Source organism: Perissodus microlepis, chromosome 11 (genome assembly GCF_051167445.1).
Source record: "Perissodus microlepis isolate ML-2025 ecotype Zambia chromosome 11, ASM5116744v1, whole genome shotgun sequence".
NCBI classification, from domain to species: domain Eukaryota; kingdom Metazoa; phylum Chordata; class Actinopteri; order Cichliformes; family Cichlidae; genus Perissodus; species Perissodus microlepis.
In genome coordinates this window covers 18,920,880-18,941,652 of record NC_140471.1, presented here as the reverse complement: position 1 = coordinate 18,941,652, position 20,773 = coordinate 18,920,880, and the positions used below count along the sequence as shown (strand labels likewise).

At 39.6% G+C, this 20,773-nt stretch overlaps 1 protein-coding gene across 2 annotated transcripts; it reads right to left on the bottom strand.

The window, feature by feature from the left end:
- Positions 1-6,269: 6,269 nt before the first annotated feature.
- On the bottom strand, positions 6,270-7,756 carry twist1b (twist family bHLH transcription factor 1b). 2 transcript variants are annotated; one of them, XM_084944944.1, is made up of 2 exons: positions 7,078-7,756; positions 6,270-6,932 (listed from the first exon to the last, which is right to left on the bottom strand). In XM_084944944.1, the coding sequence occupies exon 1, from the start codon at positions 7,608-7,610 to the stop codon at positions 7,104-7,106; it is 507 nt and encodes a 168-aa protein (XP_084801070.1). In that variant the 5' UTR covers positions 7,611-7,756; the 3' UTR covers positions 6,270-6,932; positions 7,078-7,103. The 2 variants fall into 2 exon arrangements, with proteins under 2 accessions (XP_084801070.1, XP_084801069.1); XM_084944943.1 differs by having other exon boundaries at positions 6,280-6,894.
- Positions 7,757-20,773: the final 13,017 nt, after the last annotated feature.

The following is a 20,773-nucleotide window of genomic DNA, read 5'->3' as shown; positions in this document are numbered from 1 at the left end:
GCCCCCTCCCCCTGATGACATGGAGATAGAGGAGATAAGATGATGTTTATGTTGTCTTACACTCGTAGCATCAGTGACTTTGTGACGGGGTTTCCACTCCATTCGTATAATATTCTGTTATACAATCTATAGTTCAGACTTTTTAAAGAGTTTAAAATTATGTCAGCGAGCACAACCGCATGACAGCAGCTTCAAAACACCTAAATGAACATTTTGTTAATGAGTAGTTGCTCAGCATGGTAATACATCATAATTACAGTGCAGAGAGTCAGGGACATCCCACACTTCTAGTAACACATACAACTGTTCTTTGTTGTTATCTGTACTTGATGTCATTTTGTTGATCCTCTGGCCAGTTGGCTCCTCTGTCGACAAGCTGAAGGATCCCGGCGGTGGGACTGAAGGGGCAGCCTTTTGCACCAATACCCCTGCTGGGATGGCAGGAAATATATTATGAGTCATAGCTTAAACAGAACATGAAAGCTGAGAAACCTATATAAAAAAAACTATTGCTTAATACGGTGTATAACCAAAGACCCTTTAGACATTCAAATATTTGAGAATTAAAACAAAAGATAGATTTCTTTCAAGTATTGCTTCATTTTTTGTAGATTTAATATGTGTATATGCAAACTTGTTATATCTGTCTCTTCTATAAATTAAAAAAAAGATGAGAGATTTGGTTATAGAAAAGGTGCTCTGGACATGGCTGTCTTCACTTCCACTTTTACAGATGATACAAATACGTCTTTTTTCCACCTTCAGTTTATTTTTAAACACATAATATATTGTGAAGAGTTGCTTTGTCCTGTATGCTCAACAAAGTTTTGTGGTGATGGTCAATTAGATTTTCCCTGCTTTGACATAATGCTGCTTCCTGCTGAGAGCACAGATAAGAATAAAGTATTGAAGATGGCTGGGGAGGAATAAGGAGATCATTGTAAACAGGTAACAACAGATCAATTATCAACATGACAGCGTGGTGCTGGGATTCAGTATTTGAGGGGAGGGGGACACTGGTGGGCCAGCAGGTTAATGAAGGCAATGGGATTAATACCCAGGGAGTGGAGCGCCCTAGGGACGAGAGCAGGGATGCTGAATCATTAGAGGCCTATTGACCTCTGGGCAATACACAAGGACTGCATGTTTTACTCTGAGTGTGAATAAGTTGTGCTCTCCTCTAATTAACATCCAGAAAGAGGTTACTTTAACTAGATAAAGGATGTTAATAGCTTTTGTATTATTTTATTCATATATGTTTGTAGTGATCATTTAGAATGACACAGGATTTTATGTAAAATAATATAAAGACATTTCAGTGTTTATTTAATTAGGGAGCTAACTCAGGGCTTTATGACTTTTACTAGATGTGGCACCTTAATTGAGTGAAGCACTCTTCAAAAACTTTACCTTCTGCATGGAGTTTTTTGCCCCCTAACAGAATAATCCTTTGTATTTCATGCACAAACTTGGGCTACAGTTATGCTCCATCCTGATTGAACATAAACAGCAATGTTTGAAATCACTGCACTGGACTATGACTGCCCTCCACTCCATCGGTATGTTTATACTTCCTGTGAGGGGCCCTCTATTTATGGACAACTGAAGAGCACAAATAATCATCCCCCTCAAGTGAAAAATCAGCTTTTATTATCTGCAAAGTTTCGCAATGCCTTTGTGTACGCTCACGCTGCCTTCTGATTGCCTGTTTATTATTACAGTGATTCTGCTGAGCCAATGGGGATTTGGCCAGTTCCTGAAGGTGCCAAGCCTCTTCCAGCCTTTTCCTGTCTGTGACATCATTGTGTATACCCTTAAAACACACTGATCCGTGTCTTGTCTGCAGCCTGGGTGGCACACATTACACGCAATGAAGGTTAAACACAAGGTGCACACATTTTCATTGTGCCCTCTGGATAGTTTTGATCCTGGAAACAATCAAATGGCAAATGCCAAAATCGTGATGTCATTCCTCAGGATCAGTGTGTCTTTTGCTGTTATAAAGTGGTGACCTGTGTGTGTGTGTGTGTGTGTGTGTGTGTGTGTGTGTGTGTGTGTGTGTATGTGTGTGTATGTGTGTGTGTGTCCACAAGAGTCCAAGCAAATGCAAAAGCATCCGTTTAACTTTTTCCTGAGGCTGTCACATACAGTTTCTTCTAATATGCACAAAAATGTCAAGAAATTTCGATCAAACTACAACATAAATCATTCACCATAAGTTCTGTCATGGTTTTAGACAAAATATTTAAACTTTTAAACTGTGTGTGACTGCAAAGTAAGAAAAATAAATCTTAAAAAATTCCAAACTAACTTTTATTTTGAAGAAAAGAAACAAATAACCCACGAAAAAGTTTTAACCTTCCTTTTTCCACTTTTTCACAAATTCATTTTTTTAAATTGCATACAAAAAATTCTATCTGTCATATCACAAGACTGTGCATTTTTTAAAGGCATTAATCAGCAAAATTTTAAAAAAAAATTTTGTCAACATTTTTTCCCTTCACAATCTTTCCTGTCACTTTTTTCATCTCATGTCTTTAAATCAAGTCAGTGCACCACAGGTGCCTGTCTGCATTATTTAAACTTCAAATGCTGCCGTACCTGGAGAGCAATGTGTTATGGTCTGAACACATGTTTCTTTGGCAGGTTGGAGACACAGCATTAGTGGCTGTCTTCGATCAAAGTGATTTATTTTAAATCCAGGGGAAAAATATATATGTTGAAAGCCTCTTCTCGATGTAGTTCTACAGCAGTTCTTAGCACTTGTTACTGTAACTGAAGCTCTCTGAAGAACTAAAATGAGATTTTTAAAGTGCAGTCTGAGGTATTTTCAGGAGATTATTACAAAAGTGGGAAAAGGTGACTTTCTTTCAGACACAACAGTCAGAAAGGGAGATTTTTGGCACATATAGTTCTGTTTGGGTTCACATGCACTGACATAAATTGTAAATATATTTTCAAACGCTGGGTGTGCCTCCACTTGTGCCAGTTTGCATTTTCTAAAACATGCCTGACTGTACATAAAGACAAATCAAACTTTTTGAAGATTCATTCGTTTTACATGAGGGAAGATTCTTGTGAGCTGAGGGTACTTTCACATTGTAAACTGAGTAAAAAACTAAAAAAATCACCACAGAAAAATTCATTTTCTTTTAGCACGTGACGCATTTTCAGTACCAGCACCAAAAATCTAAGGAATTCAGACTCTCCCAGAACAAACCATGATTTTATTTAATTAATTGTGTTCTTGTATATCTATTTTAGCTGTGAATATATTTTAATGAGTAGAATAAAATCAAAAAAGTTTATTTTGTTTGTTAGCTTTTAATGACATCTCACACAAAAAAATATTTATGCTCTTTTTCCACAATAGCGAAAGTCAAAGGATCCAGCAGGTAATGCAAGGTGCCATCTGCTGAGAGCTCTCCATTGAATACAGATTCTCCCTGTCACTTTTTTCTTTCTTTCTTGGACTAAACGATGTTTTTCCATCTTTAAAACGTATCTTGTTGTAGTCACATGTTAAGAGCTTACTCACATGTATCCTTGAAGATGTCGGTGAACAATATGGCTGCTTTCTTTATTTATTTAGTGGTGAACAACTTAACCTTACATAAAATCGCTTCTCAATTATTATAGACGTTAATGCATTCAGTAATCATCAGACTCCAAACGCAGGATTATGCGCTGTAGCTGTCTCTCTGTGTTTAGTCTCTCCTCTGTTTCCCTTCCTCAAGTGCAACCCTGAGATCTGATCCCGACTCCAGTTCACCCACTCCTGGCTTTAATATGTTCGCGTTCTGGGGCATTGTTGAGGGTGTCTGTGTGGGTCTGAAAGGAGCTTTTGCTCTTCGAACTTCAGGAAACAGGGATTTGGTCTTAATAGCCGAGGAAGCAGTCAACTCCACACCTGCTTCTTCTTTTTAGGGGTAGAATTAAAAATATTTATAGTATGGCACGAAATAAAGCAAAACTATTGTTGTTGTTGTTGTTGTTATTATTATTATTATTAGGTGGACAAATTGTTGAGCTTCTTATTTAATAAATTATCAGTCTTTGCTAAAATGGGCTTGCTAAAACGAATAAATAAATAAATACAAATAATTATCATATTAATTGTAGTCTGATTTAAGAACAGTAACCTGAGTAACATGAGTAACGTGATGTATCAAACTGCCATCAATTAAACTAAACAACAACGACAAAACAATCAAAGCCCAACATAAAAGTTAAAGTTTGAAAGATGTTTGGCTATAATATAGCATTTCAATAATAATAATAATTATATTTATAATAATTATTATTATTATTATTATATTTATATTATCATAAACTGTAATTAAAAGTTTTCATAGTTCCACGTTGACACAGCTTATACTAGCTTCACTGGTAACTCGTGAGGTTTCTATATACAAATTATAAGCGAAAGGGGGATCGGAACAAAAATGCCGATGATCACACGGCAGTAATGCTACAGCCTCTGTCAGGGACTTATATGTGCCATGCATTTCTTTTCTTTTTTCTTTCTTCCCCAAAATGGCTGGATGATAAATTCTTGCCCCCCCCCCCTCACACACACACGCACGCACGCACACACACATCGCTTCAAAGAAGTGTGAAACTTTGACTGCAGTAGGCCTGTTAGCGGTGGCAGCTTTGAAAGAAAAAACATTCTGTATTTTATTTGCCTGCATTTTCTTACAGACAAATAAACAGCAAGTGTAGCGTTAGGCAACAACATCACGAGCAATGCAGAGCGACCTTTCTGACAGCCTACCTTTGTCTTTCCACGGTCAGTCACATCCATATTATTCCCTTTAATCGATCCACGTTAATCAAACCTGTACTAGATGATCTGAATGTAGTGCCACAGGCTGCTAAGAGGAGCTACTCCGAGCTCTCTGTGCACAGCACTGCACTGCGCTGCACGGCGAGTCTCTGCACAGTCTGAACATCTGCTCATTTCACGTGACTTTTTTTTTTAAAAATACTAACATCTGTTCTAAATAGGTTTCATTCTGTGCCTCTGCACCGTGTCAATTGCCAACTCCTCTCCTCCGAGAAAGGGAGAGGAAACTTATTTAAGGTAGCTTCTAAGGCCTGAATTGGAAATTATTGTTATTATTTTTTTTAAAAAGGAAATCATGGGCTTTTTGAAATATGGGGATTGGTTACAGCTTCTGTTTGCTGTGGGCCCTGATTATTTATCTGATGCTATAGTGGAAATGGTTCACAGTAAACATTTCGGGGGGGTGGAAATGCTGTTGATACATAGTTGGGAGGCATTTCCCCTGAACGTCCAGTGCTTCCACGCGGGGACCCACAGTCTACCTTCACGGCCTCCTTAAGTTTCATAGACATCTGGGAATTCCATACATGCCTCCCAAGCCAATTACACACCTTCAAACGGGCACGCACTTTGATTTGGACAGCGAGAAGGACTTTCCCAGATCACCGAGATCAATCACAGCACGATAGCACTGTGAAAGATTTATTTAGTGACAATGCGCAGGAATACATTTCAAGGCTATACAACGTGGGGAAGTCGCTAAATTACCGCTGATGTAATATGTGCAATTACACCAGACGTGAATCGATTTTTTCCTCAGTTATGATCTCATAAGGCACGTCCTTTGCAACTGACGACAATTTCTAAAGAATTTCTGAAATCCTATAACCCCTGAAGTGAACTTCTGCTGAAGTTCAGCTGCTGGCAGAAAGGAGACTGTAGCATGAGTCCAGCAGCGGGCTCATCTGACCTCACTGTAACTCATTTACTTATAATGGCGAGTTTCAAGCACAGGCCTTAATCCAACTGTAAACAAAGCCAGAGAAAGAGAGAGTGAGAGAGAAACTGGAGACTGCACGGGGCTTTCAAAAAAAAATGTTTTAATTAAAACGGAATTTTAGATTGACTGGCGCTTTTTTTTTAACAGCACACACTGTGCTGCAATAAAAACGTTTCTGTCTTTTAAATCACGAGTTGACCTCAATCTTTCCTTAAATAGTTTTAGTTATATGTGAGAAGCGTATCAAACCATGATTTAAAAAAAATATTATTTTCTTTTTGGATGTGCAACAAATAATAATAATTAAAAAAAAAAAAAACATATATCCAACACTTCTATCCATGCCAGTAATAACTCCATCTGTTTTTCCTAGCTGGCAATAGTGGGAGGTTTTACCATTAAATTGATGGATATGCAAATGCAATCACCCTCCACGTGATGTATGAAAGCTAATTTATTTCAGATGTAATTTATGTTGACTATCAAATGTAAGCGTGCTTTACTTGGCAGTAGTTTCGCCCTCCTCACTGGCAAGCACGCTGGGTAAAAAGAAGGGGGAAGTCAAATGCAAGCAGCTTTCATCGTCTTTCTTTAATGCAAAAAAAGTTATATACAAACATTTACAAAACTGAAAAAACGATAATAAAAAATAGGAACGTATTTATTTCAGACACAGGATCTATTCTCCAACACGTTTCATCAATAAATAAATAAATGCATTCTGAAAAATATTTTTTTTTGCACAGGTTAGATCCACAAAGTCAGCCTGTAATGTGAGCTACACCACCAGTTGACAGTCTCCCTCTCTCTCGCACACACACAAAAACGAGAAAAATAAAAAACAAAAAAACTGAGACTTCAATAATGCACTTTGACCTCCACAGAAATAAAGCCCAAAGGCATGCATTTAAAAAAGGCGATATTTTAAACATTCGTCGTCAACAGCACGAAAACACACCAGAATTGGGGTGTATGGAGCACACGGCTGTGAGTCCCTTTCGGGCCTCTGCACAAAACTTCTGATGTCGTTAGGCGATCCCATGTATCCAGCATTGGACTCCAGATTGTCCCTTTTCAGAATGTGAGTAGTAGATTCAGCAGTCACCTGTAGGTAAAATAAGGCATTCGCTAAGTCACGAAACTCTGCAGAAAGACACAAGGAAAAGTGTACAAAGTAAAGCTGCTTAGGTTGAATTACACCACTGTACTGTGCAGCCATAAAACAGTCTCGTGTTTTATTTATTTATTTTCCAGTCATGCAGTTTTAGTTGAAAAAAGCCAAGCGTACCATTTTGGGCATGATTTCTCCAGGTGCTAGTGAGATGTTGACATGGACCAAGCGCCCTCCATCCTCCACACAGAGAAGGCGTAGCTCAGCCTCTCGTGAGCCACATAACTGCAGCTTGACATTTTGGAGTCCAGCTCGTCGCTCTGCAGCACCTGGCAGAGGAAGTCGATGTATCTGGCTGCAAGTTTTAGGGTCTGTATTTTGCTGAGTTTGTCCGAAGGTAAAGTGGGGATAATTTTCCGCAGAGCCGCGAAAGCCTCGTTCAGAGACTGGGTCCTCTGTCGCTCCCGGACGTTGGCCATGACCCGCTGCGATTGGAGCTCCTCGAAAGACTGGGGGCTGCTGCTGCTGGACTTCTTCCCTCTTTTCCCAGGGGTCGGGCTATCTGAGTCCTCCCCATTTTTCCTGCTCGGTCTCCTCTTCCTCCCACATCTCTTCGGCTGTCTGTCCAGCTCCCCCTCGCTGTTGCTCAGGCTGTCCACAGGAGAGACTGGGGAGCTGCCCGATTCTTCCCCCAGATTTTCCTCAGACATCTCCACCTGGGTCGATGGCGGCCAGAAAGTGTCCCCCCAAAATTATTTCCCTCTCATGAAGTCAAAGAGTTAGTCCACCTGTGGCTCTACCAGGCTTTGAAGGCACCAACGAATCCATAAATGGGTTACGGGAAAGACAAGTCTTTTCTGTTACTTGAGATACTTAAGCAGTTCTTATAGGCTGCATGGCGTAAACTTTTTTGGGGGAACGACGGGATTGGTCAACAAGATGAATTACGTGAGTCGAGGGGCGGGAGTATCTCGGCAACTTTCAGCACAGCCCTCAATGCAAAGCCAGAGCTGGGAAAGGCAGCTTAAGGTGCTATTTCTCATGATTGCCTGATTATTATGATTGCAAAATAGACATCAAAATATAAAATGAAGTGAAAAGCAGAACACGAAAGAAGAGCTGAATTTAATTAGGCTCCTAGCAGTGAGGGAGGAATCGAAAAGTCAAAGGCTGATCAAGGCATTTCCCCCGTTTTCCTTTCCAAGCAAAACGGGGAAAAAGACACATAAAGAAGTTCGCATAGCAAAATGACGCACAAGACATGAGAAGTAAAAACAGAGGCGCATAATTTTGTAGTTGAACAGGAGAGAAAATCAAACTGAGACTGGAATAAAAAAACAGACTAAATAAATTAGTAGAAACGGGCGCACACAACAGATATAACACTGGCACGTGTGCAGGTGTCATGTCTTGTTTATTCCTAAGAATCGGTGTGTATCACGCAAACGTTCCTTAACGAAAGAGATTTAATTCACCCGCTTAAGCATAACATGCCTCTACACGGCTGGGGAGTGCAAAAGGAAGACTTTGCTAGGATCCTGGTGTTGATGCTGTTTGTGCTAAAAAGGTCTTCAAAATGAGAAAACACAGCAATAATGATCCAGGATGAGGTCTTTCTTTCCTTTCACCAATCCATCATTTAAACAAGCCAACTGCTCATCCATCATAATCTCCACTAACGGTTCTCTTTTTAAGAATCAACTATAGTAAATTGTGGGGGTACATCTGTAGATATTGGCCATATAGATTTGCATGGGATAAGTGATCCCATCTCACATTTTACCATATAGTGTAAAAGTTTATTTTTAAGAACCGAGAGGGCTATTTTAGGTGTAACATTGGGGGGAAAATTCATGTAAAACAGTGTTAGATTCAAATTTTTATGTGCTTGCTCACTCTGGACAAAACTAAAGGAAATTATTTTTTTGCCTGTTGTTTCCAGTCAGAGAGATGAAAAGAGGGCAGCTTTGTGTGTTTGGCTCTCTGGTATTTACTAGGTTGGTGATACAATATCCATCTTGTTTAGTGGAGGATTACTTTGTTTAGGTTGGGAAGAGTGTAGTCCACAGGAGCAGCATCTGGTTCAGGAAACGGGGGGGGGTCAGCCAAGGTCGAAGGTCACAACACTACCAAACATCCATTTACATCTTCGTGGAGGCCTGAGACTTAGTAGACGTATTGTTCCGAGTGAGCGGTTTCCTCCTTGTATCAAAACTTTTACATTTTAACTAAAGAGACAATAAACTGTGTTTGAAATTTGTTATTGCAAAACATGCATGCTCATTCATTCACTCATTTTCCTTTGTTAAAAAGTACATGTGAAATGTTTAATTAAAGATTGTGACTTTCAGAGATTTGTACAACTTAAAAAAAAAATCAGAATAGCTAAGGCCTCATCAAGGTGAGCGTACCTGTCTGGTATAATAAATCTCTGGTGTAAAACTTTGCACAATCATCTCTGCTGTACAAAAGAGACAATCCAGTTTTATATTTACTGTTTTTTTTGAGCTGTTTCCTTTAAACTGAAATGAAATAAAGTGTTCAAATGAATGAAGCGTTCCTCTTTTTAATGTCAATCCATGCGTCATGTACTTAAACTGTTGCAAAGCACATTTATTCAAGTGCTGGAAAAAATTTACTTGAATAATTAAGTGCTGCAGATCTCTCTCTTAGATAAAAACCATGATATGATACTCAACACTTCCACTATCGCACCTTTAAAAATAAGTTACAGCTTACAAAGGAAGTGTAGCGCAGTGCTTCGTTGCTATTTGTTATCTTCTTTTACAACTCAGATATTTATGACTACACTGTATTGTATCACTGAGGAGTTTCAGTCGGTTGCCTTCCTGTGTCTGCACACGTGAACTAAGCTTTGTAACTTCTGCAGCCACACTTGTGCCAGAGGAGTTGTGATTTCAAAGTGAGTGCACACTTAGTTCACGAGGAGTCCACATCTTTCCTCATTTTAAAAAGCAGTAATGCAGAAACTGGGATGGACACCCATGCTACATTTACATTTCTTGGCAGATCTTTCTCCAGAGTTCAGCTCTTTGCTGCTGAAGTAACTCTGAGAAAACACAGCTGCTTCTCGAGAATATGATGTCATCACAGGACAACTCCTCCAGTGTTGATCTTCAATAAGGACAAAACCTTCATCGGTCAGTTACAGACTCTCAGGGCTTGAAGTGCATGAAGAGGAGATAAGCAGCACCGACTGCTTTCTGATGTGACTTACTGCTCAGCCTAGAGTAGTGGCACGTGACAGATGAAGAAAGCCTTTTCCCTTATCAATGAGCAATGAGTGGCTGTTGTGATAAAGTCAAATGCATATTACTGATTCATGCAACTTGACACGCCAGTCATGTGTGACCCCAGAGCGTCATAAACCACCACTCCCTGAGGTCACATCAAGGCAGGCGCAACTCAGGCTCTCACTCTCGAAGCACTGAGTGAGAGCGAGATCCACAGAGACCTGTCTATTTTCTCTGCTCAGGTCTTGGAAGGCCGTGTTTCTCTATCAACCTTCTCATATCTATTGAAATAACAAACCACAGCCCTCCACATGTATGAGTCTCCCGCTATTGACAGTGATATTCATGTTCACTCCATTAAAGTGTAACCGCAATGAGTCCAGTGCCAGCTCGCCAAGATGGATCAACTGCACGGAATGAGAAAAGACAGAGGTGCGCTCTTCAAAGAGCAGCTCCAGATAGCGTCTAATCAGCCCTCGGGACTAACAAGGTCAAGCAGCAGAGTTGGATGACCACATTTTTTCCTCTGAAATACTCTCAAAATGTCCCAGTCTGTGGAGAAACCAGACATCGTAATCAGGGTTCTTTCTGATAGCGGGGGATGGCGAGATTTGGGGTGTTGAATTGGGAAGTGATGATGAAAACAGCCCTTTATAAGCTGTCTGGACACATAGGAGCCAAGACTGCTGAAGTTAGCTGTAAAAGAAAGCCTTTGAAAGCCTCGGCGCTTTGATGTTACAGGTTCTAATCGTGGCTCAAGCCAGATTTCACGGAGCAGAATACAAATTTACTTTGAGAAATGCAGCAAAGCCGAGCCCATCTCTGCCCCTTCCTTATGTAATAAAAATATCATTTTTTGTGAAGCGAAAGGCTCATGTTGTGCACAAAGAAGTGCAGATGTGTAGAGGCATGAGTGTGAGTGTAATGGATGTTCTGTTAAATCTCGTCATGTGATCCCAATGACTCTGCGGGATATCAGACAGCTCAACTGGACAATGACACCTTATTAGCCACTAAGAACCAACAAACGCCCAGTATGTTTTCACAGCTTGGAAACTCTGGGTGATGTGGGGACTGTGAAGAACTGGCATCCCAGCAGTATAATCTCTGCTTAAAACACACACAGACACACACTTGCACACACAAAACAAACACAGACCCTCCTCCGAGAGCTTGAGGAAGAGTTTCACTGGCCAAATATTACTCACAAAACACAATTTATGTATTCTCTGTATTGAGAAAAAACAAGAGCTCACTGATTTCTAAACTGTCAGTGAAAAACTAGAGCATAATCTAAATACATTTTATGGTCCTGCTTTATCTAATGCCTCGGTACCACTGAGTCATGCCTTCTGCTGGCTATAAAGCATGCTGCCATCCAGCAGACCACACACGCATTCACCCATGCTGCTGCAGCATGGAGACCAGTGCACTGACCCATGCAATGAAAATATCTGTTCACAGAGCTACAGTAGCTTTATCACATTTTGCTGGGCTGTAGGAGATCGACAGGTGCTGCACTGTGACATGGTACATAGTGACCAGTCTAATATAATAACCCGACAATAATACCAACGTTCATAAAATCTGTCTGTTGCACAGAGGTGTTTGTATTAATGTGTCTGCTTTACTGACATCATTGAAGGAACTCAAGTCAAAAAATTATACATCATAATCTGATTACATGTCTGTCAAAGCAGAGTATGAAAATGGTCTGCTGAGCTATATTACTTATGAAGAGTACTTGTACAGTTTGGATTAGAAACAGACAACTGACTTCAAGAAAGTCATACAGGGCACAAGCTGGAACATCACCAAAGAAGAGGAAGATCTATTTGTTTTCATTACATCTGATCTTTAAAAGCCTGTCAGTAATATCCAGTGTGGTTCATACATTGCTAAAAACACTGCTCACAGTGCAATAAACAGCTGGTACTGAGAAGAAAATACATAAAGGCTCTGGAGCTAACTTTCACATAAACTTTTTTTTATAGCCTTTCAGACTCTGCTGTTTGTTTGCCCACACTACTGGCACCAAATCCTAATCCCACCTGGGGCACCAAAGTAGCTGGAGCAGGGCCTTCACTAATGCCCTCCCCTACACTTATACAGAAGTGCATTTGGATGGACATGTGTTTACTTTCTCACGTATATAGAAATATGCATTTAAACAACTGTGAAATCTCCGGGGAGAAAATAGCAACCTGTAGATTGTTAGTGACTATGAAACTTTACAATAAACTAAATTACAGTTTTCCACAGTTACTTTTCCAGAGCTGAAACTATGCAAACAACTGCAGAAGCAATTTAATGCTTCTGCATTTAGCAGAGTTACATAGTTGTGCATTTTACTCCTTACTAGACAGTACAATTTATGAAGAAACTGTGGTAGGATTATTCTGACAGACCTGGTCTAGGCCTTGCTGCTTAAAAGGTGCAGGTTAACAGGTTGGATAAAAAGGATGGAATTTGAAAAAGTGCTTAGCCACTTTACTAGACCACAGATGTACCTAATAAAGTGGCCCATTGTACTTAATATATTGGCCAGCAACTTTATTCAGTACACAGGTGTCCCTAAAAAAATTGGTAATTGTGTACCTAATCAAATGGCCTCATTTATACCTAATGTTGTGGTCAGAGGTGTACGTAGTAAAGTGTCCAGCCATTTTTAAAAGACACACAGATGTACCAAAAGGGCTGCAACTTTTTTAAGGCATAAAGTGGCTACATATATAGCTGCACCTGGTTACGTGACAACAGGTATACATAATAGGTATACATAATAAAGTGGTGTTTTTTTTTATGCCCACAGATATACCTAATAAAATGGCCAGAGGTGTACCTAATAAAGTGGGTGGCCATTTTAAAAGGTACATGGTATACCTAAGAAAGGGTCCAAAGGTGTACCTAATAGAGTGGCCACAGATGCATACACAGGTTTGCTTGCTAAAATGGCCACAGGTGTACCTGATGAAGGTGTACCAAATAAAGTAGCCAGTCATGTTCACTTTATCTGAGACACAGAGTGAGAAATTGGTTCACCAAACATTTTAGAAGACAGCTGAACGCACAGGACCATCACTAACAATGTAGGCGCACTAAGATTAAATGCTTCCTTTTCAAAATATCGTTTGATGGTGCTGTTGATGGTGGAGTGTCCTCCACTTCATATTTCATGAATGCAAAATATACATGAAAAGAAAAACAGACATGTTACATTTTTAACACATATACGACTGATTTATTTCCCTCTCAAACACTGAAAAATAACATTCATACAACTCAATTACAGCATTTCTTTCCAGAAACAGTGTAATTACTTGATAATAAACAGACCAATCTCTCCTCAAATTTTACTGGAATTTTATCTGCTGGTGAAAAAGCTACAAATCTTGAATAGGTAAATGCCTTTGATCTCTGATTATTTTTCCCCCAATTTTGTCTCAACTATCTTGACAACAACAAAAAAACCTGTCACATTGTTGATGCTTTATGACTCTAGAGAACATAAATTAACCTCTCAGTCAAATATGTTTCCATAAAAATACTCAAATAAAAAAATGTGGGACAAACTCTACAAAGCACAACAGCATAAAAAAATGAGCTTTCTTGCAAAACCTTTACAGTAAATTGAGGTATCTGTGGAATGAGCATGAGTATTTTTATTGGAGCGCTCCCATATCCAGAAGTGCTCTGAAGGTGCATGTTGGGTCACAATCGTGCTGTCAGTGAAAAAAAAAAAAAAAATGTAACTGATTTGACCCCCCCCCCCACCAAACCCCCCCAAAAAACCCCACACCATTAAAGTGTAATTGGTCTTCGTATGAAATAAAGTAATTTAATGTTAGAAATGTAACAGCTGCATCTTTATCTCTGGCTTCAAGCCCATTAAAACAACACTGGCAGAGCACAGGCTGGACGGCAACATAATATGGCATGTCACTGAGACTTGCAGTACGTTAAGTGATGAGGGTGGCTCTTCGCTCTAACCACACGTGCTGTGGGGACTCCCACCACAACTCCAATTAATAAAGCCTCTATGAGGAGAGATGAGGTCAAACAGAGTGCTCCAGCTGCACATGAGAAAGAACAGTTTAAAGAGGGATGATAGGCAGGGATGTGGGGGTGGCGGTGGAGCACCTGGGGAGTGATCAGGACCAAAGACGCAAAGGAAAGCATCATATCCAGCGCCAAAAACAACAGAGGAGGGGTGTGAAGGGTGTCAGATAGATAGATAGATAGATAGATAGATAGATAGATAGATAGATAGATAGATAGATAGATAGATAGATAGATAGATAGACTCGTCCCTCTATGACAGTATCATTAGGTGGCTTTCAACCAGTGGGTACCAATAAATTCAGACTCCCAGGGAAGCCTTTGGAAGTAGACACTAACTCTCCCCTGAACCGCAGCTGCGTTCCCATCTCCTCCAGATTTCTGCTCACCTCTGCTCCTCCCCATGTGTCAGTTAAAGGCGACCTCCTCCTCCTCCTCCTCCTCCTCGTTCTTTAGGCAGACTAATCTGTCAGGACCCAATAGGCTACCTTTCCAGCTATGTTGGTTTTGGAATAGTAGCCCTTCAGCCCCACTTGTTCTCCCTCTTGGTTGACAGAAATTAGTCAAGAGGACACTATTCTGTGACAGATTTATCCCCCATCCCTTATCTCCATTGAATAGTAGATAGCAGGTTTTGTGTTGCTGGTGTTTTGTTTTGGGTTTTTTTCTCATGATGTGTTAACTCATCAATGTGGAAGTTGTGTGGTCGTGATGGCCACCCAGCTCTTTTCAAGATGTGAAGTTTGACTTCAAGTTAAAGGAGAAAAGGTATGAAAATGTTATCAGACTAGACTTTCGACTGTCCAATACATAACCAACAGTCATGGCAGAAGTATGAGCTTCATTTGTATGATGAGGGCTTGCTTGTTGTTGTAATATGTAGACATCTGCAGCTTAAAACTGCTCTTACCATCTGCTAGATTTTTTTGAAGTCGTAAAACAGAGATGAAAAAAAGGAATATGTACCATGCAACCACCGGCAGTTGTGACATTAAATAGGCTTTTACTGTAGTTGAAAACACCTTGCAGCAATCAGGTATAATATTATTTTGATTTCTTCTAGGCTTCTGAATTTCAGGGGAAATTATTATCTGTTTTACTCCAGCATGATAATTGGACTACTCTGCAGAGGCTGTGAGTCAGCAGCTCAAGCAGGTCATCCACTAATAAGAAGGTTGGTGGTGCAACTGCTGGCTGCTCCAGTCTGAAAGCTAATCCTTGGCCAAGAGACCGGACCCAAAGTTGCTCTTTGCATCCATTGGTGTGTGAATGTTAGATAGAGAAGCACTAAGGTCTAGAGAAAAGTTCTTGTGTAAATGAGGCATGTCGTATAAACCTCTATGTGTTCAAGTACACTATAAAAGTAAAGAATGGGTCAATTTGCCATTTTACCACTACAGTTAAAATGTTGTCAGGGATATTGGTCAAACGTACGCAAAAGTCAAGTCATGAAATGACTCAGAAAACCTTTCATGATCTATTTACTTATAGGCAATCCTGTGCCTCATATACTGTATAATTATAGGACCACTTCATCCAGTAAGACCTGAACAGTAACCCTGAACTGTTCAGGTCCACTGCATAATTACATAAATAAAACATAATTGAATTAAACAACTTAATTTAAATGGAAACATTAAAAAACTGCTAAATTGTTATTTTTTAACCTAAACATTGTAATCCCATGAATCTTTGGGCTGATAGGTGCTGAACTTTGTGTGTTGTACTTACTTTAAGCAAGAATTTACTTGTAGTTTCAGTATTTAAAAAAAGTTTATTAGTAATTAGCAGTTTCACCAAATTCCATCCTGCTTCAATGCTCTCACATTTGGTTGTCACAACCTTTTTTTTCTTTTCCACTGCATTAATTATCACATGACCACTCAGGTTTATACATATTAAGGGCAAAATTTCCTGGAGTTGCACATTGGGAATCACAGCCCTCAATAAAACAGTTACAAGTAACCACCTACAACAACACAATAGTACTGTTGCATTCACTGATTAAAACAAAAAAACAAACCAATTGTGCAATTATTTCAGAACAAGTTTTATGTACTTTAAAAAGTTGCTAATTCATAAAACATCCCTGCAGGTACTTCAAAGGCCTTTAAAGCCCTTGTAAAAGAAATACCCCAGGTCTGACGAATGAATGGAGCCATGATGTAAAAATCACAAACCTATTAGGAAGAAAAAACACTACTAGAGGTTCAGTAGTGATATGCTCACTGTCAAAATCTTATGCCACAATCCTGCACATTCCCATGTCTCATTCCCAGCTCTCCTCCATCTGGTTTGTACATTATCGATGGAGTGGGAGTGTCACAGTTGGTACGTCAGCCCCGTCAGCAGATACACTCTCTGCACCTCCTCCACACCGTCATGGTACACCTGACAAAACCTAATGCAAGATAGGATGTGATCACATCAGCAAAAATAAACCAGTCTGCTAACTAGGGAGCAGAAGGGGAAACACTTTGCCACCATCCCCTTGAAGGCAAAGCAATTGTGCTAAATTGAGGACTTTGGTTTGAGTTGCAGATGCGGATGTTTATGAATAGCAGAGCGGGTTTATTTGTGTGTTCTAAATTTCCTCAGTTTTTATCTCAGGGTTCTGGCATGATGAAACTAGGGTTCTGCAAAGTTGCTTGATGGAAAAAGTGAGAGTGAGAGCAAAGTAAAGTGTCCAAGGATGTGGATGGTGATTACTCACAAAGCCTCTCTGAACACTGCCAAACACTTCAGGTTGTTTTTTTTCCCAGTGAGTCATTTGGTAACAGAGCTTCCTCCATCCCAGCGGTGGTCATGGGAAGAGGCTCCGAGCGGGGCTGTTAGTCAGAAGAAAGACATTGATCTCCGGGCAACAATCGACACCTTGTAAAATGCTTGTGCACTGCAAATCTGCTAAAACTGGAAACTACAGACCTTTCCAAATCTGTAAAACTACAACCATCTCTGTTTTTGTATTAGGGATTTGAAGACTTTTGTTTTTGCTCACATTATGCAATGGTACAGGATGCATGTTAAATGCAGCTATAAAATTTCTATGTTAGTGAGAATAGAAACAGCTGAATTATTCTGTCTCTTATTGCTGTTGAACCTAAACCGATACACCTCTGATTTTCTACCATCATTTTTTATTGTAGATATTCTTTTAGTGGTTTTGTTTTTGTTTCTCTAATATATGGAGTCCAGCTATGGTGCAGGTTGCTGTGGTCTCAGCATTTCATCATGCTCTGAGTGACTATAACACTGGTGATAAATGAAGTGCAGCCAAAGAAACTGTAAACCCATGTTTTTCTGCTGACTTTTTCTAATTGCTGAACTTTCTCCTCTTTCACATCATCTATTACCAAATTATTAGAGTGTAATCTGAAAGTGGTGGAGAGCAGGGGACAGTGGGGGCTGGAGAGAAGGAGTGGGAGACACCACTGCTACCTTTGCAGCGTGCATAAATCACCAGGCTAATAAATTGAAAGCTAAATGACTTCTTGCCCTCAACATATATCATGGACGCAAACCAAATGAAGCCTTATATACCCTGGAGGACAGAGGAATGCTTCTGTTCATAACAGTGATTTGTGGATGGCTCCCATGGCTGCTGGCTTCAGAGAGTCACACTCTGTGGACTCTGAGCATGCCCACTTATAACAGCAGGGATACTTGTTGAGATTTTTTTTTGTTGAGTTAAAAATAGGAACAATCCAAACTGCTTGCAGGTCAGAACAAGATGCAGGCATTGGAGTATAAAGGTGCATTACTGCGCATGCTTTATTTGTCTTCCTGAGAGAGTTTCATAATGTTGATGAGTTATTATTATTCCCTAAACGGAAATAAGACATAATTAACACATAATTTAGGATATTATTTTTATTTATTTATTACAAGAGTGCTGTTAGGTAACGACATGTCAGAGCTGAGTAGAATGAGCAACTAACCACTTGGTCAATGCAACAGTGCCACCCACTGGACTGGACTGGAAGTGTCGGTTCTGTAACGATGGAGGTTTCAATGAATAGATAAATAAAGTTTTCCTTGTCAGTCAACATTACATAATATTCACAACAGTAGCAAACTATGAATGCTAGCAAAGTGAAAAGCTAAAATGCATTTAAAATGTGATTTTTTGTCCAATACAGCACATATCCCAGAGGACTCCAACATTTAAGGAGCTAGATAAATCATCTGTATCTGTCAGTACAAGGAAGATTTAGTGTTGACAAGCGCAGAAATGCTCTCTTGATCTTGTTCTGCTCGGCTTTATCGGCTTTTAACTGTGAAGGAATGAAATATAAGGTAGTGCATTTTCTCCTTAATGAATGTGAAGGCAGCATAAATGGTCACACACCATAAGATCTGAGGGCAGGTAGAGGATACTCAACTGTAATAATGACTCAGTTAATTCATCATCCAAATGTACATGAAAAAAAAAATTAATAGGCCAAAGGTTTCCTTGGCAGATAGTTGGGAAAAGAGAAAAAGCAACAAGCAATGAAGAATTTTTTATCTCCCTGGTCAGAAATAATATTATGCCAACGTCTCCTTAATCCCACGCAGATCAGCGGAGCAGACTGAGCAGCTGAGATGAGCTTTGCTTGTGGGATCTCATGCTCATCACTGCAATGATGAACAGGGTTAAAATCTGCAGTGGGCTTTGGCTCTAGTGAAATGAGAGGAAATATAGATGAATGTGTGCTGTACAAACATAACCTGAACGTAGCAGAACAAGCCTCCCCTGTGCTTAGATTGATGATGAGAGCTTAAAGTTTTAAGGGGTGCAGTTGGTACAAGTGTGGGAACATTTTCAGTGTCTCATTTTGTTCTCAACTAGAACTCCAAGGAGCTTAACACCATCTTCCTTGACACAGTTGAAAATGTTCTGACTTATGAGCAGGACTTTGCACAGAGTTTTGGCTGGGGTGTCAGTGACAAAGACTTCTTGATGTGCTGATATCTAATGAGAAGCACTTAGTAGCTCCTGTGGGCTTTGAGTTTTGAGTGAAACAAAGCAGAAGACGGTGTGAATGATCGGGGCAAATTACTGGAACAAAGTCTCATTTTATGGATCATAAACTGTAGTTTTATTGTCGGCCTGCAGTTAATTCATAGGAGAAATATGAGCTAGTTTGCAAACATAAGAAAAAGACTCTGACGTGCATCGATTTGAATGCTATAAACTGTTATCTGCACTGTCACACTGCTGCTATAAAAGACTCCCAAAACAAAAGTGGTCACATCGTGTTAGCTTCAAAGTTTAACGCCTCAGCGCACCTAAAAAACAGGGACTCGAAAACACACTGTCCATTTTCAAACTGGAACACTTTAATTGTTGAATCACTTCACTGTGATAGAATCAGCACAGACTTTACAACATTTCCTGTTGAGACACCAAATCTGAAGCACATCCTTCACTATTAAATGACTAAAAAATGTCTATAAAAAGCATTTGTTATCCAATATATATATATGTGTATATAATAAAGACTAAACCACTACATTATTTCACAGTTTTGCATATTTTTAGCCCTGTTTAAGTTCTGTAAGGCTCTGTAATTGGTACACTCTGAATGCATCTACTTCCTATATTAATTGGATGAGTCATTCTGTGTCCTGAACACATCACATTAGTCAATAACTAGTATGTTTACAGCTTCAGAATGCTATTTTTATGGATATTTAATTACAAATGTTTCATTATAGCTCACATTATTGCTTTTTTAAAAGGATCGAATGCTTGAACCCAAGGATCGTGGAGATAATCTCACAGAGAAATCATTTCTCTGGACCTACCAGTGGTTATTATGACTAAAACAGGGAACCTTTTGTCCCATTTCCTAATGAAGGATGAAGTGTGCACAGAGCAGCGCTTTAAAAATAGCCGTGGGGATCCAATATTCTGGTCTTCTCAAAATAAGCATGTCAAATTTAAAATGTGTTACTAAACCTTAAGTATAGTTCTATCTGGGGCTGTTCTTGTCTCTGGGGATAATTTGAGTGTTTTTCTATGAAGAATTTGACTGTTTTTCAAATATGCTGTGAGTTTCGATTTCCTCACTGTCCCACTGTCTTGGTGATTTGACCTGAATGAATGTTTTTTTCTTTTTTTAGAAGAAACAACAAAGTTTGATTAATCTTAAAGAAAAAGCTTCTTTTCTATGAAGTGGTAGCACTACTGAAAATGGGGGATAAGGCTTGTGTGGTGTTACTATAAAACATAATCTGATGCATACAAAAGTAGGCTGTGTGGTCTCACTTTTCACCATCAGAGGTGCCGTAATTCTTTGTGCCACAGATTCAATAAGCTGCTGGAAACATTCCTCGGAGATTTGGGTCCATATTGACATGATCGCATTACACAGTTCCTGCAGATCTGTCAGCTGCACATCCGCGATGGTGATTGTGGAGTCTAGTTGAAAACAGTGAGCTCATGGTTGTGTTCAAGAAGCCAGTTTGAGATGATCTGAGCTTTGAGATGTGGCAAGATATGGTTATCCATCTGGAAGCAGCCATCAAAAGATGAGAACATTGTGGTCATAAAAGGATGGTGCTTTGTTATTTGA